The sequence below is a fragment of the Ictalurus furcatus genome, chromosome 23 (assembly GCF_023375685.1).
Source record: "Ictalurus furcatus strain D&B chromosome 23, Billie_1.0, whole genome shotgun sequence".
Taxonomy (NCBI): Eukaryota; Metazoa; Chordata; class Actinopteri; order Siluriformes; family Ictaluridae; genus Ictalurus; species Ictalurus furcatus.
Genome location: NC_071277.1, coordinates 8,470,281 through 8,483,248, shown reverse-complemented (window position 1 = coordinate 8,483,248; position 12,968 = coordinate 8,470,281). Strand labels below are relative to the sequence as shown.

Below are 12,968 nucleotides of genomic sequence, written 5' to 3'. Positions count from 1 at the left end.
TAGAAGATATATACGTTCAAAACGTACGGTCTCTATACTGATAGATATACGGATCGACGATTTCGATGACATGGGTCTGAACTTCGGCTTCTCGTCGGATTTTCCGTCCGATCAAATGCTCGCTAAGATCTGAAGTGTCCCGCCCACAACATATAGTATACGTGGTACTAATGGTCAAGTACGGCTTAGTCCGGGTTGTGAGGTAAGCTGAACGCTATTGGCTATTTAAAAAGGAGGAGGAGCAACGCGATGTGTCCCAAACTGACTTCCTGTTTCAGTGGAAATTACGTCAACACATCAAATGGCGCTGCGTGTTTCACGGGGACTTGAACAACGCAATCTCTCAACAACGAGCGGTTGAATGTTTGTAGGATTTCTATACAATTATCACTGCAACAAGCAGATTATTTTTTTGGAGCCAATCAAAATTCAATTGAAATGGGTTTTCCTTCATCTTTGAAGTATGTTTTAATGGTATTTTAGGCATACACGTTAGTAACAACAAGGACGAGGCTCGTTTGCGGCGGAGACCTCACCATCAGCGCAGTTAGCGTCGAGTTGGACTTGTTTTTATTGCTGAGATGCTGTGATGGGTTTGTCTTGTGCCAGTTGGTGAGTCCTGGTTTTACTCCCTGGTTTGTTGTGAAGGTTTAATGTTTATGGAAATGTCTGACACTCGCACTGAGCACGCAGTGAGCTTGATAACTCGACACACTGTCTATCTTTTTTTTTTTTTTTTTAATTTTGGCCAGAAGCAGTCTAATTACCTACAGAAATGGATTGGACTGCAGGGAAACACTTGACATAAAAAAAAAACACAAAAACAAAATAAAAAACATGGAAGCACCTCCATCCACACGTCTTGTCTTAATCTCATTTGAAACAGGCACACCCGAGGTGAGAAAACGCACACGTGTGTAATGCAATTTGCACCAGGCCGTCTGGAGCAAGAGCCCCGGAGTTATTTTCATTTTCAACACGGAAAATAAACTAATGCGGCATAATCACGCGGGTAATTGTCAGGTCGTGGCTGCTGAAGGCCTGCGGTTCGGGTACAGCATTTTCGAGTGCGGCGGAAAACAAGACTCGGGGTGCCATCGTGCTCGGAGAGACCACACACACCCGAAACCACATGTTCATTAACTCCAATTATGGGAGGATGTCGGAAAGATTGGAGACACCAGAAGCGAGCTCTGGATTCTTTTTGTACCCCAGCCCCCCCAAAAAAAAAGCTCTGAAAATGAGCATTTGTACTCTGGTTGGAGGAGTGAGGTCTCGAATTAATCCCTACACTGAGCTCCAATGAGTTAAAAGCAGATCAAAAGCCTGCTTAACCTCTGCACGAAAAATACAACCGAAGAAAAAAAAAAAAACGACCAGCTTCATGACAAAAACAAATGATGATTGCTCATCATTGTTTCCAAGGGAGCGTGTTTTTTCCTTCGCAGCGCTTCTGGCTCAGGCTCGGAGTCTTAAAAGCCTGCGGTTTTATTTTTAATGACTACGCCATGGATGTTATGTGAGGCTAAGATGTGCATTGCGTGCACACATTAAAAAGGAAGTATTTTTAACTGCGACGGTGCAAATGACTAATACCGCTAACAAGCCCTACCTTCCCTCATTAAAATGTATGCTCCTTGGATAATGTAAAAAAAAAAAATTATATATATATATATATATATATATATATATATATATATATATATATATATATATATATATATATATATATGTATGTTGCAGTGCATTTTGCAGATAAGAGCGAACGCCATGCTTTGACTCGTGCATCAACTACCACTCTCTTGTTAATACGTCGAAACAGACCCTCTTTCTGTCCTTGGAGAAGAGCGATTTCAAAGCGCGGCCTTCGAGGTCTCCTTGTTCAGCCAACACATGTGCTCTCCCTTCTGTGTGCTTTAAATCTCAGATGCACGTCTTCGTTGCTGGAGAGAAACGTGCGAACGCAGGAGTTGAGTCGCTAAGCGGAGACGAAGTTCATCCGGAGGATCAAATGGCAGGCGAGAACAATCTGCTTGTTTTCCCGACGAAGAAAAGCTCGTTACGGAGCAGAAATGCCACATCTGATTACCCGTGCCCGCCACGTCTCCACAGAGCAATGCGCCGCTGATTATCACTCGTTTGTTTAATCGTTTTCACACTGAAATCTGCAGAAGAGACAGGAAACACCGACACTGTTTTTGTCTTTTCTTGTCATTTTCCATCGGATCCAGTCCGAAGAGGGAGCCATCCGAGTACCCGTGTCCGTCCGTTTCCATCGCTTAACGCTCCGACACTCCGTAAGCCATGGAAGTAGCAGGAGATCTGCTGAGAGTCTGTTCTGGTGGCATCGCTTCCAACAGTGGAGAAACTTCAAGGTCTGGTTCATCTTTAAGCCTTATATCACTTGGTTCAAGAGATTTAAAGCAGATAACTAAATGGGACGTTCCGGGTTTTTCAAGCGTACCAGGTGGAGAATGTTAAAAGGATTTCCCAGAACACTTTTAACCCCAAACTGTTCATACATGGCACTCTGGAAAATTCTGGAAATGCCTTATGCGACGTCTGTGGTGCACTGAACAATGACCACGTGTTTATTTGACGTCGTTAATTTACGTAGTTGTCTGTAAATTGTTTGTAATATGTGAATGGGTGTGTGGCCGTGCCCTGATGGGCTGGCCCCCTGTCCAGAGTGTCCCCCGCTTCGTGCCCCGAGTTCCCTGGGATAGGCTCCAGGCTCCCCGCGACCCTGTGTAGGATAAGTGGTACGGAAAATGGATGGATCGAAGATCCAGGTCAAGTTTTCCAGCATTTCACCTCAAAGTTCACACACAACCCTGTCCCGGTAAATTGCCAGAAAAACAAACAAACAAACCAAAGAAAACACTTAGACGTTACTGACGGCTGCTGTGCCTTTACTGTCGTGTCCAAAAGCAATTCTGTTTTGTTATCATTATTATTATTATATATATAAAAAAACCCAGAATGGTAGTTCAAATCTGTGAAGACTGAATTTGATCAATTAAATGTCTGCAGTTTTCCTATCCCTGCCCACATGTCCATGTTTAGTATCCCTGGTGTCTGTTATGGCTCACTGTGATTCTCCAAGAGGTTTCTAGAATAAATGGTATGTATTTAAGTTTGTTCATTCCCCAGCAATACAGTATGGTTGATAAAAAAAAAATTAAAAATAAATAAATAAAAGAAAAGAATGAAACCTATTTGAGACCTAGTTTTTTTTCTCCAATTTTAAAGATCAAGTCCAAAATTTTAAGATCAAATCAGCTGCTTTCATTCGGTTTTTAACGATTAAAAATAAATAAATAAATAAATAAATAAATAAGGATATCACGATATCTTGAAAAAAAAAAAGCCTTTTGTGACGTAATTTATCACAACATCGATAAATTCACCCAGTCCTAGGATCACGGATACGTTACCGCACACATGCCATACCTCACTGTCCACATCTCTACACTCTAAATCCTCTTGGTGAATAAAAAAAAAAACAAAAAAAACAAAACGTATACGAGAGGAAAAAAAAAAACCACGCTCGCATTCACCAAAGTCAACGTGTCGGATTTCTGGGATTCTCTCGGAGACGAGTGAGTGTGTTAAGTGAAGTCTGCCGACTGGCAGCGCTGTACAAATGGACCCAAAATAACAATGCGTTATCAACATGCATGGCGCAGACAGCAGGTGATTCATCCCCTCGCTTATTTATGAGCACAATCACTGCGCACGGATGAGGGCTCATTTTCGGTGTGAAATATACGGCCCTGAGCCCCTCGCAACTCTCACGCACACACAAATAAACACCCAAACAGAGGTGGAAAACACACCTTACTGACCGCTAACTCATGAATTAAAAATGCCTCTCTGTTCTGGATTTCCAGACGAGAGGAGAAAAAAAAAGAAAGAAAGAAAAATGACATGGCACGTCTGCATGAGCACAGGATGTCATTATAAATCAACGACAATGTGATGAAACACTCAGCGGAAAGTTCAAGGACATTTTTCTAAGTTGTATATATTCTGTCCGGGCTTATGTTATTTATTTATTTATTTATTTATTTAGTGTGTGAGAGAGACCGCGCAGGTCGGTGTGAAGCTGAGAACACAGATCCGAACAGGAGATTTACTGTTTCCTGCCGGTGATTTAACTCCTCCGCAGACTTCCAGACAGTTTCGCGGCACTTCGGGAGCAGAAGCAGACTCCGATGTAGTTAGCGTTTACGCTAGCAAGTGACGAGTCGCTTGTGTCACGTGTGCTCGCCGGACGCACTGGCGATCGCTGCTGCTTCCTTCTGAGCTTGAATTTTTTTATTCCTAACATCTCTATATGCGTTTAACGAGGTCGTACATGACAGGATGAACTGAAGTCATGGTTATAATCACGTTGCAACTAATTTGCATAAAATTTAAATTTGGTTCTGTTGCTGAAATCAATCATGTCACTTGCTAGTACGATTATAGAGCTCAGGCTCAGAGGCTCCGCCCACAAACCGTCTGATTAAAGCTTGTATTTTCTTTAGATCTAACGTACATCAGTCTTTAACACTGGACCTACAGTTTTCTGTTTTGAGACGGTAAATAATATTAAGCTGGCTAGATTCTGGTGCTCGGACAGGACGATTAAAAAGACAAGTTTTCATAGAGGCATCCATGTTTCTGTTTCTCTTTGTAGCTTGAAGGTGGGACGGACGAAAATGACGTAATTCAAAGTTCTGTTTTTTCACTTCTGAGTTAAACTGAACGTGTGAGCTTGCCACAGCTATCAGGATCTCGACCGTTGCAGTCCAGCTCCCTATTTGCATTCCCAACTGGCTTTTAAGCAACAATGAGCTTTTGTTCGGAGTAGTTAGTGGAAAGTAAGTGTGTGTCCTGATTGGTCGTTCGCAGTGTCCGCCATGCGCATGACCTCTCTGTGTGAAAGTTGTAGGTTCTTAGTAATGGATGAAAAGACTCTTGACGCTACTGTAAAGCAGACTTTGATCTCTTCTCACATGTTCCCCTGAGCTGCGCCGAGAACCGCTCTGGAACCGACTCACTCTGGTCAAGCTCCAGATCTGAGGGCTCGAGGGATGGAGGAGAAAGGAGAGGGACCGAGCTCTGGTCGACCCTCAAGCCCAGCAACAGCTCCAGATGTGAGCGCTTTTTCCTCTCCTTCTCCAGCAGCTTCCTGTTCTTCTTGTTCTCCTCACTCATGCTGCTCAGCTGCACACACACACACATTCTGTTAACAATCTGCCATGCAAGTAATCCACTTCTGACTCGTTGCATCAGTTACATGTGTAATTACAACATACAAGAATTCCAACACGTTTCCCTGTAAAAAAAGAAAAAAAAAAAAGAAAACATTTACGCTAAACTAACTTATAATAGTTGTCTAAGGCCAACTGTTTGAATTCTGCTCATTTATACACATTTTGTAGCATACTTTCTTCTTACGTTTTTAGATCTTCTTATGAACTTTTATGTCTGAAGTATTCATAAATGAAGCTCTAAATCTGTATGTTTTTTTTCCTTTGAGAAACGGGATTACTTCCTGTGTCAGAGAGTCTATTTAGCAGAACTTTGCGGTTACAATGCCGTACGGATACCCGAAATCCTTCTGAAAATATTTTCCAGTGTTGGAAAGATGGATAAAATACTTTGGTAAGACTTTCTCCCATTTATTGTTCCAGTGTAATGGTTGCAATTTTCTCAGTTAGAACTCTTGCGTATTGCGCGCACACACACACACACACACACACACACACACACACACACACACACACACACACACACACACACACACACACACACAGTGTTATTGGCATAACAATGAAAATTAAGACCCTGGTGTTAAAATACAACATGTAATTAAAGAAAGTATACAGGCCGAGGATCGAGCCCAGAGGAACGCCTTGTGTAAAAGGTGTTGATGGCTGATTTGTGCTCACTAACAACATGTTTATAAATTATTCATAATTTTGGATTTAAGGTGGCACAGCGACTCTCAGGTCCAGGGTTCGATCCTTGACTCCATCCTGTTCTAACCGTGTCCGTGTGAGTTTCCTCCGGTTTCCTCCCACCTCCCATAAACACGTCAGTAAGTTGGCCCTAGTGAAGAGCCCTGTGATGGACTGCTGGTGCCCCATCTAGGGTGTACGCCTGCCTCACCAGGCCAGTGTTCCCAGGAACACATTTATGGACGAATGGGAAGCGATGTAAGCGTCTGGGCGAAATGCAACCAAAGCTCATGTTCAGACCTCAGCTCTGAGACCCGGTCTTATGAGGGATGAGTTGTGGTTGTGTTCTGGCAAACGGGTCGGGATTAGCTCATCACCTTTAGGACGAAGTGGTAAGTTCAGGCAGTTGATTCTCTGGAACCGTCATGTAGACCACGAGCATTGGGACAGATCTCTTTTGGGAAATAGTTTAATAGGTAATTGGGATAGCAGTCGTTCTCAGACATGTCGTGTAGTGCGAGTCAGTAACAGCAAACGATCGCTCACTTGATGCCGGTTCAACCCTTCCCCCATGACTGGGATTTGCCTGAATGCAGCTTCTTTATGAACCGTGGCTTCCAGAAAGCCGTCAAGCACATGTTTTGGTTTGGTGTTAAGCACTAGGCCTTTAACAGATGTATTCGCTGTTGACTCTCTTCAGCCTCGGTGCATACACACGGAAACATACGAGTGTGCATTATAGTACTTCAGAAGCAATGTCCTTGTTGCTCTTTCTTTCTGCTTCCTCCACACTGCCTCACACTTTACGAAACTCCTCCACACGTGGCCTAGTCTGGGTCCGTTCTGAAGCACGGCTTTCACAAAGCTGTCTCGCACATGTTCGAGGTAGAAGTTTCTTCTGCAGTCCGTTGAGGCGAGTGATGTTTGCCAGGAAATCCCCGCGTGTCGGTGCTGTGCTTCTCAAATTCTCTCGTTAACCTTCACTCCCTTAATTAATTCCTTACCTTCACTCAACCGTGCTCAAGAAGCATATAGTTTATATACAGCCCTGAATTACTAAACCGTTGACTTGCACTCGGTTCTCTCATGTGCTCAGTTTCGAATGAAAACACTGATGCTAACTCGGCTGTTCTAATCCCTTGTATTAGGCATATGGTGCAAAATAAATAAATAAATAAATACGCCATTATATCACATCTAAGTAAAAATTCCTAGAGCTTTACGAATCCTGCGGCAAGTATTCTGCAGCACATTTGCATTTCCAAAGCCGAGGCACGAGTGACCGACGGCTTCTGTATCTTTAAAGCTTTGTGCTCTTGCAGTGTCTTCTTTCCGATTGTTCCTCCACGCTGTTCCTTCCCGAGTTCAGGGTTTTGAAAACCACAGCTTGGTAGCGATTCTCGAGCGCTTTCGCAAGCAATGAGACCCGTTCACTTAATTGCCTATTCAGACCTGCTACATGCCTGAGTATAGAGCGGCTTTAAACGCCGACGGTTCACGATACGTCTCTTTTGTTTGTTAAATGGTGCTGGACGTTGGAGGGAAAAACCCTTTTCTCTTCCTTCAACAAATGACTAACACCAGTATGTCGAGCAATATGCTGGTTTAAGATTTTTCAAGTAATATATATTAGCATTTCACCTGCAGCAGTTCGTCAGTGATGTTCATACAAACTCCAACTTCTTTTTCTCTCGTATCTCATCTTTTATTTCTCATCTGAAATCTGCAGAGTGTCTTTCAGTTCTGTGACTTGTACAGAGCTTGTGGTTCTATTCCTCCGCTTAAAACGTCCACCGTCATCTCAATATCGCCCGTCGTGTTTACACAAGAATGAGTCCGAAGAAAGTCCGCTCCAAGTCTGTCGGATTAAAATTCCAACTTCGAATATCCGTGGAATTTCAGATAAAAATGCACGTTCGCAAACGCAACGCAAGAACCGTGCACGTTCGATTTTTAAGACGTGTCGCGAGCGCTAGCGTCGATTTGAATCCAAACATACGGTTGAAAAAAATGAGGCGAGATGTTAACACCGCACTAACAGTGCTTTGTGGAGAGGAAAAATCTAGAAGGAATAAGTTCTAGTGTTTGAGATAATCCAGTCGCAGTCAGTAAGATGAAGCTGAACAGTGAACGAACACTAACGCGGTAAACTGAAGCGCTTTACTAGCGGGTTAATGCACTCACCCAAACGCTTCCTGTACACATATGAGATTAATCAGACGTTTACACACGACATAAACACAATATTACGACTCGCTTCTGCACAAAATGACACGAACGCACGAGTGAACTCGGACTTCAGTACGGTGCTACGTCACGTCGTGAATACGCTGTTTCCGTAACAACGCTCTAAAAACATGCACAGTGAAGAACTAAAGCGTAAAGAACTCACAATATTGTAATGTTATTATTTTAGGAGATCGGGTTTTCGCATGTTTTTGTTGTTACTGGTTTAAGTTAATATATAAAATGTGTGAATATTTGGTTTTGCCTTTGACTAATATTTGAGTAAAATGAATAAATGTGACACGATGAAATTACGACTAAATTTAAAGGATATTTTCGTCAGAAGACAAAAGCTATTTTGTGGAATGTCTGAATAAATCTTAAGAATTAAACGTTCGTCACGCTTTGAAAGAGTGTACTTGCATTATTATGCTGTTATGTTATTATATCAGCGGCATCAAACGCTCTTAAAATGACAATAATATCGTTTATCGCAATTATTTCTGCAACGATACATCATCCGACTAAAGTAGCTATCGTGACGGGTCTCATGGTGCTGAAGATGTACGAGGAAACAAAACTTCTTTGCAATCTCGGTAGTTTTTTGAAACTGATTTCAGTTTGAACTTATCACCATCTGGTGACTAGCGAGACCGTAAGATAACCGCTGAGCTAACGGTTCCCTAATCAAGTCTACTTAGACATATATAAAAGTGGATTAATTCTCACCTCTCACGCTAAACATTTATTTAAAAAAAGTCTCATCACGAAAGAGGCCTTGCTATTACTCGTACTTCAAATATTTGCAATTTACTTTAGCCCGCTGGCCATCCGAGATCCTCTGCGTCGCACGAGATGTCTGGTCTCGTTGGATTTCTAATTAACTTTGCATTCTGGAAGACACTCTAATGTTCGTCAGCTTAAGAGGATCACGGCCATCATTTAATTATGAAGAGGCTAATGACGTTCTCAAATATTAACCCGGCTCTTTAAAAAGCCTCCGAATAACTAATCACGCCGAGTCTAATTTTCCATCCGCCTGAACGAGTGAGATGGATGTGCGGAGACTGGAATGCGTTTTCTCTTATTCTCTAAAGACGGAGGAAAAAAAAAGGCTAAATAAATTCACTGTCAACATATTTATCTGAGAAATAATCACGAAATATTCTAAAATCTCATGCAGGCTCGCCGTTAAATTAGAAAGTCGAGCTTTAATAAGATACGTGTCTCATTTGTACATGTCTTTTAAAAAGTCGGTATTTATCAAGCATATAGCTGCGATAGCTTTCGAATTGAATTGCAGCTTTAATGAATTGTAGCAGGTTCTACGTCCGATGATAAAAATCCCGATCGATGGATCGCAGCGAAGCAGCGGTGTGATCTTGTTCATCCAGAGAGCGTTCAATCGGGCTCACTTATATTTACAAAAGGATGTGAACGATAGCCTTTTATGAGCCGCGAGTGATGGATTTTATTCCAGCCCAGCAATCTATGCAGATTAGACAGGGGCAATTTAGTCTCCACTGCCACGCTCATTTTCTCACCATTACCCCAAAATGAAGTACGACATTGCATTATTATTTAGACTGCGAATAACTGTGTGGGGAAGTCGGCGGATATTACCTTGAAATATTTTCCCTTCAGTCATGGTTTTGTTTTTGTGTTTTTCCTCCTGACTTCGCAGTTGTTATGTGAATGATCTCAGTTTGAATCAACATCAGGAACGATTCACGCTTTTGATTATGGGACGAATCCGTCTGTACGTATCGGGTAATTATCACCATGACCTGTAATGGGAATATTTCCCAAGTCCCTCACTTCCACGTCTGGCCTCTGTGTGATCTACTCATCACTGTGTCCCTATCAGCCATAATCCATGTCTGTCCATGCAGGACTGGTCACCACCCCCTCCCCCCACCCCCACTGGATTCAAACAAACTCATCAGAATAAATATGGATTTGAAATAAACCTGTCTGAATGTCAAAAGTTCAGAGTTTTAATTAAATACCACAGTGCTGTTGAATGCTAGATAGTTAATTAATTTTCTCTAACAGCAGCTCTGACAGTAGTGAAGCTGCTCTTTTATTATTGCACTCATTCGAACATTTTTACTATGATATACTTTTGTAAGGCAGGTGCTATAATCTAAAGACTAAGGTCTGGTTTATACTTGACTCAAGGCTTCGCAGTTGCAGAAGCATCAGTAGCATGAGCAGAACCGTTCACACACGCGATCGCCTGTGTACTTTATATACATCTGGAGGATTAAAAGATGGCACAACGTCCACCAGATGGCGTGTGAGAGCCAAAACGTCCCTGTACATCAGGTTTCCAAATCCAACCGCGATGATGAATGAGTTAGCGAATACTGACGAGCTCTGGTCCTCTGCTGTCGTCGTGAATGTCGTCATGAGTCGTCTCTCGAATCAAGATCTCCTGATCTTGGAATCAAAAGTATTTATTAATCTAGAAGATTTAGAAGACGGGTATGAAGAACAGACCTTTCTGTAGTGTTGGTACTCGATTAGAGTCTAAGACGGTATACAAGTATGCGATTTGAGACACAACCCGAACTTGTTTAGTCAGTTGCCATGGGGCGATACAGACCCCTCTGTTCATACGGCCGCAGGATAGGTGTGTACGTGTAATTAAAAAGCAAGTATAGCGAATCACAGACTCTTACGTCTTACCTGTTGATTCAGCAGCTCGACGGCCTGCACGTTGGACCTCAGCCTTGACTGGATGTCGGCTATTTTGCTCAAATTATCAGCTAGTCGGTTCCTACACATAAAAGACAGAGCAGAGCAAAAGGGAGGGTTAAGAGCACAGAAACACCAGATGTGTTAATGACGGCTTTCAAACAGCCGGAGCAGCGATTCATCGTCTTCTGAAAGGGAATCCGAGACGACGCGTATCACAACTTTGTTTGTAAGGGGGAAAAAAAAAGATTTAAATTGACATGTCCTTCTTTTTAATTCAAAGGGCAGCGAAGTGATTAGGAAATGTCGGATGAGGTAAAACCGCTAGACCCAGGAATAACATTAACATAGCGACAGACATGAATAAGAATGAACATAAGAAGAAGAACAAGAATTCACCGTCTATTAAAGAGCTTTTCGCGTTTTATGATGGCCGGCTTCCCAAAAAGATCCGTTTAAAAGAAACGGCCATCTAATTAACGATCTGTAGTGAGGCGCACGTCACATAACGCAGACTTCTCTTCCAGTTCTGCGGAAAATAGCCCATTTTCTGCCCAGATGAACTCGTCCGGTCCAGTTAAAAGGCGAATTCTCGTGCAAGTTTTCTAAACGCCGCTTTATGAGCAACATCAGCGCCAGACTTTATCGCTTATTAAACCATTTCTCAGGCTAATTTGGCTGTAAAGAAAAAACCCAAGTCTTTTATGAAGTTCTTATAAAAAGCAATGGATAGGAAGAGGTCCATCATGCTTCAGTTGCAGATTCATCTTTAATGAATTCCACACACACACACACACACACAGAAACGTCTCCAACCTATTAGTGATGAAGACTTACAAAAAGAAAGAATGAAAGGAGGGGGGGATCAAGATGTAACGTGCCCATTATGAAGATTTACATATAAAAGATCCTGTCTGACAAGTCATAACAGATCCATTCTGGAATAATAAGACGTGTTCGCTAATTTTCATCCGACTGCTTCTTATCAGTCAATATTAAAGACCGTGGGCCAGCAGGAAAAAGAAAAAAATAAATAAATCAGAAAGATCAACAAAAGCTTTTTCTTAATAAAGAGCGATAGACTAGGCTAGGCCCCGTGTATAACCCCGTAATCCACAGCACACTGTAATGAGCTCTTCTTTCCCAGCATACAAATCATACGAGAGCTCGGAAATGAAAAGGAAAGAAGACGACGGAGGTATTTGGTGAAGATCGGTACGGCAGAGCGCTCCCTGTTCCAACTCCTCGTCAAGCGAATATTAAATATCTGCAGCGGTTTTGCCAGGCACGATTGTAAAATACGAGGTTTGAGTATAATTACACCGTCTCTCTTTACCGGAGCTGGAGGAGAAACACGCAGCAGGTTTGAACGTGCGATTCGTCTGTCCGTGAAGACGGCGAAACGTCTCGGCAGCCAAGAACCAAGCGTCTGGGTTTGCGTGGCGACCGACGACGATAAACGAGACGGAGAACAAGTAGCCTTTTAATTGAAACCATCTTCACAACAGAGAGAGAAACGATAAGAGACTCGGGCAATAATATGATGTTCGTAATGTTATTAATGGCACAGAACTGAGCACCGAGCAATCTTGGGTCGGTTGAAGATTGTTTTAATGACCAGAAATAAAAGAGTACCATTACTTTATTACTATAGTTAGATTTGTTTTTTTTTGTTGTTGTTGTTCTTTTTCACTTTTATTTGATTTCTAGTTCTACTAGGCCGGAAGTCTAGTGGGGAAAGTTCCACATGTTCAGAGTCGTGTTACGCGTTTCCTTAAGTGGATTTTCTAGCTGTCCCGATGCGCTCTCCTGTAAAGGAAACGTGCTCAGGGTGTAGACCTAGCCTTTATATGCTACGCTTGCAGCTCACTTTACATTAATTCATCATTTTATCCATAAAACAAAATCAGTCCTTTAGGTCTCTGAGTACCTCCGATGTCCTCCGAATATGTTTAAACAGAGTTTAAAGGGACGATATTGGACTTGATTGGCATTCCATAGTTTTGTTGTACATAGACATAAATATTAGTGTGCCGTAGTGTTGTTGCGTCAAAGCACCAGACAATAGCGCTGGATCTAATACTGCCGATA

At 42.3% G+C, this 12,968-nt stretch overlaps 1 protein-coding gene across 3 annotated transcripts in view; it reads right to left on the bottom strand.

Annotated features, from left to right (window-relative positions):
- Positions 1–1,807: 1,807 nt before the first annotated feature.
- The window catches only part of LOC128599865 (trichohyalin-like), a 123,809-nt gene continuing 112,648 nt past the window's right edge, over positions 1,808–12,968 (bottom strand). For all 3 annotated transcript variants that reach the window (XM_053611878.1, XM_053611880.1, XM_053611881.1), the window contains 2 exons: positions 10,869–10,959; positions 1,808–5,214 (listed from right to left, as the gene is read on the bottom strand). In XM_053611878.1, coding sequence (XP_053467853.1) covers positions 4,972–5,214; positions 10,869–10,959 — 334 coding nt within the window. In that variant the 3' untranslated portion in view covers positions 1,808–4,971. The remainder of the gene's footprint in view (positions 5,215–10,868; positions 10,960–12,968) is intronic.